This window comes from Thermobia domestica, chromosome 13, assembly GCF_964235325.1.
Source record: "Thermobia domestica chromosome 13, izTheDome1.hap1.1, whole genome shotgun sequence".
Lineage (NCBI taxonomy): Eukaryota > Metazoa > Arthropoda > Insecta > Zygentoma > Lepismatidae > Thermobia > Thermobia domestica.
This window is the reverse complement of record NC_137466.1, coordinates 172,443,132-172,452,286: the sequence shown is the minus strand read 5'-3', so window position 1 is coordinate 172,452,286 and position 9,155 is coordinate 172,443,132. Positions and strand designations below refer to the sequence as shown.

General features: G+C 35.3%; 1 protein-coding gene across 1 annotated transcript; it reads left to right on the top strand.

Moving 5' to 3' along the window:
* The first annotated feature begins 201 nt into the window (after positions 1-201).
* LOC145667851 (uncharacterized) lies at positions 202-5,302 on the top strand. Its single transcript, XM_081735282.1, has 3 exons — positions 202-216; positions 1,717-2,124; positions 4,842-5,302. Exons 1-3 carry the CDS (start codon positions 202-204, stop codon positions 5,202-5,204), a joined length of 786 nt encoding a protein of 261 aa, XP_081591408.1. The 3' UTR covers positions 5,205-5,302.
* Positions 5,303-9,155: the final 3,853 nt, after the last annotated feature.

Below are 9,155 nucleotides of genomic sequence, written 5' to 3'. Positions count from 1 at the left end.
CTGCGATCTGAATCGTCTTCACTTAGCTGTTGCACCAGCCTTTATGTACTTACACAACTTACCTTGGTTAGTATGCGTAGAACACTACTAGTCAGTGTTGCCACAGTCCTAGGTCTGGAGTGGGCTGAAAAATAGTACCAAATTGAAACAAAAAGGGCTGAATTCATTATTTTATACCAGTGTAATACATGGCTCAATAACATGAAGCTAAAAGAGGTAAACATGATTCTCCCCCTCCCCCTCTTCCAAGAGTCCAATCCAAATAGGACGACCCCGAACAACCGTGGAAGTAGATGATTTTTTTTTCGCACGTAGGAAGTATAACAAAGGCCGCAAATTAAAAGCGAAAACAGTTATCATCTTCGGTATGTATTGTAGGGAAACCAAACGCGCCTCTATTTTAAAGTGACCAATAAACTAAAACAGTATTATGGTCATATAAGAAAAAAATAAATAAAACAAGCAATAAATCAATCATCTCCGAGTTGGTGTGTAAACAATACGTTATAATAAAACATTAAAATGTAGATTATTGCACCGTATTCTCGCTTATTTCACGTCCGAAGGAAGATGATAGACTGTAAGAAGAATATAAGGTAAGTAAACTGATATTTTTTTTTTAAAGAAATGCAAAACCGGTCCAGCGTCCTAGTGCCTTCCCTGAAAGACATCACAACAAATTGTTTTATGTCACTGTGGTATCTATGGTGCTGAATTGGGCAGAATTGTACCAACTTTTTCACAAAAGGGGCTGAAAATGCCAGCGTGGTACCAACGGGCCGATGAATGACAAAAAGGGCTGAATTTGGTACAATTGTACCAAGTGTGGCAACAGTGCTACTAGTACTTACACCGCTGTCACGTGACCGTTGCATTGAGATTGTTGTAGTGAACGTTGAAATAGTTGTAGCACCGGTCCAGCGTCCTAGTGCCTTCCCTGAAAGACATCACAACAAATTGTTTTATGTCACTGTGGTATCTATGGTGCTGAATTGGGCAGAATTGTACCAACTTTTTCACAAAAGGGGCTGAAAATGCCAGCGTGGTACCAGAGGATTCAGCACCTGTAACCGTGCAATGTCGCCCTGATCGATCTTTCTACAAATCATGCACTGTTCCATGAATATTGTATTTGTCTCGTAGGCGTATAATTGTTACCGTTGAAGGTGGATCAATCCCATACTCACATCTTCACTGTCTCCGAACCGCAGCAACATTCTTAAACTTCCAGTACACTTAATAATCTGCTTCCGACCTTCAAAGCTCCAACATCCGTCCACCACGTTAACGTTACACTCTTGCCACTAACTGGGTTGCTAGATCGATTATTTTACTAACATCTGTTGAGGAAACATAACGTTACTTTTCCCCCCAGAAATTTAACCTTGTAGGGTTTTTTTTTAAATAAATTTTCTATGACAGGTGCATATATTTTTGACGCACCTGGTATTAGTGGTTCGAATCTCATTTCAAGTGGTAGGTCCTGTATTCCCGTAGTACTTCTTCCTGACCAAATAGATAACGCGTGTAAGCCCGGATTCGATCCACATTGGAGTAACTGGAATAGTGATTTGGTGGCCTCCGCTCTAGAATGAGAACTACGATATTTTCAGCTGCCTCTTGTAGGCCTATTCATTAACAACCATAAATTAACATGTTTAATTTATTGTTTTTAAATATGTGACATTCATGAGTTTTTTTAAAAATATTTTTCAGAATATCACTTTAAATTCTGTACCGGTGGAACAACGACTACCTACTTTGGAAGTCATTCTGGAAGCTGGGTTGTCAGGAAAAGGTGGCGTCTGCATCCACAACAACTATTTCATGCACTTACTTCTGAAAGCTCTTGGGTATGATACATTTGTAGTGGCTGGCTTATACAGCGACGCAGCCGTACCAGACAACCATGTGATAGCCATGGTGAAGAATTTGGACAAATCTGGGGATCTGCATTTAGTAGATGTCGGGTGCGCTGCTCCAACACTTCGAGCTATTCCAATGGATCAGCTGCCTTATACTTTCCGAGATGCAGGATTGGAAGTTAAGTATATGAAGGATGATGGTGATAATGATCTGTATGTGAGAATGCATCGGAAAGGAGAGCCATTACCAGATCCTAGGGTAAGTAATCCCAATAAACTGAATCAGATTTACCTTTAACCTTGAAACTACACACTTATTTTTTTGTACACAAACTACATACTGGATTCAGGTAGACTCTGAACAACTTGACGATTTTACTTAAGACTTTGCAAGTAATTAATAAAACAGTGTGACTGGGATATGTCTTGTAACGTATGAATATAATAAGTTGATAATTCTTTCCAAGAATAGTCATTAGAATTTTTAGCGTAGAGGATCGCAAAATAGGCCTATCAATTGGTCATCGATTTCAAATAAACCTAACTGTACTTCATAAGGTTTATGGACTGTTTGGATGTCAAATAACTTAAGTTCAAAAACTAGAAAAATGGATTAACGCCTTCATTCACTTTTATACATGGGTACGTTTTTTTAAAAAAGATTTTTGTAGACATTTAATTATTAAAAACCTGACATACTAAAAATACAAAATTTACCATTTTTCTTTTGCTTGTTTTTCATAAGTGAAAGGAGATGATGAAGTGCAACTTACCACAATCATAGATAATGTTATTCTACAACGGCGAATATGAACCTGAAGAATTTTCAGTGTTGCCATCTATAGAAATTACAGTGTTGGCAGAATAACATTTCCCCCAAAATATAAGTTAAGGCAGCGACTAGAGGAACGAACTCAACTGCATTTGATTATGTATCTTTTGTTATTGTTGCTGTTGTTGGAATCCTGTGAAGTACTTAAATAACACTTACATGCTACTTTTTATTATTTAATTTTAATAACTGTACGTTAAAACTATTTTGTTTATTACAAACTAAATACAACTATTATATTATTTTTAGTATGTCAGCCTGTTAAGACCATAAACTGCATACTTATTGTTTTGGTTTGCAAAATAACAAAAATATGAATTATTTCTGAGGTACTGAATTTCAAATTTCTCTCCTGCAGTTTCAGACTTAGGCGTCCAAACGGACTTACTCTTCTTTACATTAGTCAAATTAGGAATCATGTCGAGGGCGGTATGTGCAGAATCTATCAACAGACCGCTTCTGGCCTGCGGGCTGTAGTTTGTCTATCACTGCCATAAAACGTCTAAGTACCTTTATATCGGAGAAATATTGGTTAATTGACGAGTGCAAATCAGTGGCTGTGCAATGACGTGACATTTACTGAGTTCTTGTAGACATATGTAATTCCCAATCTAGCTTTCGGTCTAAATCCCCATTTTGCCAATGTTTCAAATATATATTTCTTATCAAAAGTATAAAGGAGCTGGCTACCCTGTTCCTACTTTAATAATTCTGTAACACAACCTAAGTATGTTAGAGAAGTTGGATAGAACCTGTCTTCAGGTAGAATACTCAACACTTTCTACATCTCAGCTCATATTATGGCCCCTTTGCTTTAGAAAAGTTTCTCCTTCTCGGAGTTTCAAATGCTTTGCACCAAAATAATAATAATAATAATAATAATAATAATAAAAGAATCTGAATTTATAATCGTTGTTCTATTTAGTGTAAATTATACACTAGTCACTAACAAGTAATTGGACACTCACTGGTATCTTCGAAGGTCCCACTATCACTTTGTGAGGTAACTTTTCACAAGTTCAAAAGAGTTGGAGGTTCTATACAGGGTGTTTCAAATCAACACCGACAACGTTTGGGAGGTGATTCCTGATACCAAGATAAGACAAAAAGTATAGACCAACCTGGGTGCACAAATGCTTCCTTTCGGAGTTATAGGCTGCTGAAAAAAAAAAAAAAAAAAAAACTTTAAAGGTCCATAGCTCCAAAACTATGGGACCTACCGTAATCGGGCCAAGACTTCACTTACGAACTAGTATGTGCCCTATACAAATTTCAATGTTTCAGAATCCTGCGGTACTTCTGCAACATTTTTTTTTATAGAAGTAGTTGATGAGTACTTCAAATTATATGACCGTAGCCAAACACCATGTATAAAAATTGTGTGAGTACCTTAGGATTCTGAAACATGTAATTTTGGATAGCGCACATACTAGTTCCTAAGTAAAGTCTTGACCCGACTCCGGTTGATCCCATAGTTTTGGAGCTATGGACATTTAAAGTTCATTTTTTAATGTTTCCGGCAGCCTATAACTCCCAAAGGAAGCATTTGTGCACCCAGGTTTGTCAATACTTTTTTTCTTATCTTGCTGTCAGGAATCATCTCACAAACGTTGTCGGAGTTGTTTTGAAACACCCTGTATACCACCTTTCTGGTTGAGCTTAGCAGCTATTTTCCTGCTACACAAGTCCCACATTTAATAATAGTGCTCTTATTGAAGTTTGCACGATCTGCACTTAGTCATTTGCGCTGTGAATGGCCTGTTGTTGTTTCACTGTAAATTGCATGATGGTGTAACATCCTACAAATTGAACTATGTCTCTGGAAGTGATCATCCTATCTCGTAGGGAGTACAATATTCCTTTATGGTAATTAGTTTTGGTAAGCGATAATCGAAAATTATGACTTTTCTGAAAGCATTTCTATCGGTTTTGTTCTCGTATTTCATATAGCAATATCTTTAATAATTTCCTTAGGATAATTCAGAAAAATTTTAATAGTTCATTAATAATTGAACATTTTTTGTACAGAGATCTCCATTATTTTCACAAAATACTATATAATCGACATGCAATATACTCTTGCATAATTTCTTTTGTTTGATATGTAGACTATATGTTCTTTCTTTCATCCTTTTATGTTGCAGAATCCTTTGGCTGAGGGTGGCTGGAAGAAATTGTTTCTGTTCACACTTACACCGCGAGAGCTGTCTCATTTTGAAGCACCAATGAAGGAAATGTTCTGTGACGATCCAAATAGTCATTTCCAGTCTCACCTACGTATCTACCGTTGTCCAACGCCTGGAGACCACGCAGTGGCTATCTTTGATAGGCTTCTACTTCGATTCCAAGAAAATGGAAAACCACAGCGGGAAGAAATTCCAGATGATCAATTAGAAGATGTGATCCTTCAACATTTCCCCATGGTTAGCCGCGATGAAGTAATTAAAGCTTTGCCTGTCTTTCGTCGAAGGGCTGACTGGTTAGATCCTATGGAGGAAACTAGATGACTGGTTTTGATGCAGAAAATAATACAGGGGCTAGATAAAAAGTTATGGCAACACTGCTATAATACGCACCTGACTTTACCGGAAGAAGAACACCTAGGGGTGTCCACAAGGGGGGCTATGACGCAAACTGCGTCATTGAAATATTTGGGGGGGGTTAAAAATCGATATAAATATGTTTGAGGGAATGTAAAAATTAATCGAAAAGATTTTTTTTTTTCATGGAAGAACACCTACGGATAGACAATTGAGGGGGGTTACAACGACTCACCAAAGGTAGTCGTCAACCTGGTTCGGCTAATGATATATATAAATCTTGAGTGGTAGTAATTGTTTACACATAAAAATATCTTCAATAATTATATACACTATTATTGTCACCTTTTCTATCGAAATTACAAGTCGATGATCGATATTAAATGGTTTATTAGTTGATACTCTTTTAACGTATTTTCAGTCAAACTGTCTTGCAAACATACATGTTGATTAGGTATCCATAAACAACTACATAGCAACTAATTATATTATAATGTATGTTTTTTTACATATATTAAAAACATTCTTCTTTTGTTATTTTTAAATTAACATTATATCTGGTATAGTGCTTATGTAGAAGCACTTTCTGCCCAAAAATACAGATAATTATCAATTTATACAAGTATCTCGTTGTATAAAAATGTCGCCCGACGATGGGACTGAATATAAAAGTTACAAGGGAGCTTGGTTTTTATATTTAAGAACCACTGGTCCGTTTACAAGAACAATATTCCATTAATTATGTCCTATACATTTTGATCGACCCTCGTATGTATATATAACATTATTTAGTTTCTTTTACATGAATACATTTATACTAAATCTTTTATTCCATTAATACTTATTTTTGACAATAAAGTTTCAACACAAATTAATATAATGTAAACAATTTTTGTATTTAATCAATCATGAATTAAATTATAATCCTTCACATTAATAAGAAAGAATTAAAATCATTGGAAAATTATCGTTGATTAATGAAAATCAAAGAAAATTAAATTGAATAAAAATAAAAAATTAAACGCAACCTACGTTCGAGCGAACAAAAGGAAGAAAATAAATCTATTTCTACACAAACAGAAGACACCCTTTTATTTTATTTTATTTTATTTTTCATTCAGTTCCTTTATTACTAGAATAGGGATTGATATTTCAAAATCTTGAATGGCTATTGTCACACGAGTAATTCCAGCTACTCTCTTTTTATGTTTACCGGTAAAATCAACTATAATAAGATTCTCAGCCTTTTGTAACTTAGGATTCGAATAATTACTAGTAATTGCTTTCCATAGCGAATATGATAATAAAGAGGCATTTGCTCCTGTGTCAAGTAAAGCTTCTGTGCTTAACCCATTGATTTTGACAGGTATTTTAGCTGTACTGTATGATTTTAAAAATACAAAATTTTCTTCAACATCAAAACCATCATTGACAGTATCATCTTTGGACCAACAACGATTTACTACAGGCATAAATTGGTACTGACATCTATTAACTGTTATTTCCGAATAATTATTTACAGATACGTCATGTAAAAGGTCATTTTCATCATTAACATGAACATGTAAGTTGGAAGATAAATATTCATAAGAATCAATAGCTGACGTGAGTTTGACGTTATCACATAAATTTGAAGATAAATGTTCATGAGAATCTATAGCTGATATGGGTTTAACCCCTACCACATCAGCTGCAATTAGTTTAAATTCATACTCGTGTATGGTTCCAATAAAGTACATTGTACAGCACAATCATGATTATGTCCCGTATTACTGTTCTGTACAGGAATTGCATCAATATCTGGATTTTGATGCGAAGTGCCATCTCTTAACCCCCGATTACGTCTATCCACGTAGTTTACTGTATTCCTGGAATTTCGCCATGTATTTCGTCTATTTTTGAACCTGTTTTGTGTATATGGTCTGACATAAGGATTGCCACGATTAATTAGGTTAGGTGTATTCCCAACATATCTTTGCCTATTTTGCTCGTTCTGATTGCTTGAATTTACTCGGTTTAGATTGTGTTCCGTATCGTTCACACTACGGATATTTAGATTCCGAACAGGTACAAAATGATCTGAATTATTTTTACTTTTACCTATTCCTGCTTGTTGATTCAGAGCATGGTATTGAGTTTCATAACATTGAACAAGCATTAATAAATGGTTAAAACTCATACACTGTGTAGAAAACAGAATCTGTTGTAACTTAAACGGTAGCAAATTTCGAATTGATGCTATGATTCTAGATTCCGATTGCAATGGATTTATGACTTTTAATTCGTTGTATGTATTTACAACAAACTCGACAACAGATTTGTGCAAACGAGGATTGAAATGTTGGTTTCTAATCGTGGCATCTCTATTTGCAAGCAAAAAGTCATTTTCGTAATTTGCGATTAGCGCTGCTTTAAACTCCTCATACGTACTAACGTGATCTCGTACTGCTTTAAACCATAAAGAACATGGTGGGAGTAATAAATGAGGGATTAGTTTCATATATTGTGATCTATCTATACACATTATATTGCACTCGTCCTGAAATTTTTCTAGGAAAGAAGTAGCATTCTCATTACATTTACCACTGAACTTACTCATAACACGTATTTCACTCATCTTTACGCTTAACTTTACCTTCCTTTTATCATTCCGTGTTCTTGTTGAGTGACAATTCCTACCTATGGCGTGATGTGTAGTTGCACCATCTCTTTTCCGCCCATCTGTACTCCTCGGATGAATTTCTTCCAAAATAATGTCCTCATCAGTTACGGGTGAAGGCGAAGTCATCTCTTGTGAACAAGGGAATTCTACACGATCATTATCCATGTTGTTGTGGTATGTGTTGTCCTTGATCTGTAGTGTCCTGATTTTCTCTTGTAAGGTAGCTATCAACTGTGTATTTACACGTATCTGGTTGGAGTTATCCGTGACCTGAATCTTTTGTTGCTGTACAGAAGATTCTATTACTTCCAAATCCCTTTTTACACCACTGACTTCTAGGATTAGATGGTTTTGATTATCCTGGCAATCCTCAGATATTCTTTTTAACTTTTCATCAAACTGCGAAGTGATGTCATTCATTGCCTGGATAATAAATTGTTTCGTCTCATCTGACTTCTGCTCCAATCGTCTGTTGGATTCCTCGGACTTCTGCTCCATCGTCTGCTTTAATTCTTCATATCGTCTGTTGGATTCCTCGGACTTCTGCTCTATCATCTGTTTTAATCCTTCATATTGTCTGTTGGATTCTTGCTTCATGGCTTCCATATCGTCTTTTCGGCTTTGTTCTTGCTGCTGTAAGACTAATAAAATTCGGTCTTCTAATGTCATTCCTGGTGCTGCATTTTGTTCACCGTTATCACTATCACTGGTTTCTTTCTGCATTGTTTCACCGTTCATTTTTCTTGTGATTATTCTACCACTTCTAAGTCTTGTCAAGTTCGTAGTCATTAACCTTATTACAGAAGTAAATTCACCCTTACTTTACTTCGGGATATGAATTTACAAGAGTCCCGGGTGAGGTAAACCAAAATTTTTACAACGACTCACCAAAGGTAGTCGTCAACCTGGTTCGGCTAATGATATATATAAATCTTGAGTGGTAGTAATTGTTTACACATAAAAATATCTTCAATAATTATAAATATATACACTATTATTCTCACCTTTTCTATCGAAATTACAAGTCGATGATCGATATTAAATGGTTTATTAGTTGATACTCTTTTAACGTATTTTCACTCAAACTGTCTTGCAAACATACATGTTGATTAGGTATCCATAAACAACTACATAGCAACTAATTATATTATAATGTATGTTTTTTTTACATATATTAAAAACATTCTTCCTTTGTTATTTTTAAATTATCATTATATCTGGTATAGTGCTTATGTAGAAGCACTTTCTGCCCAAAA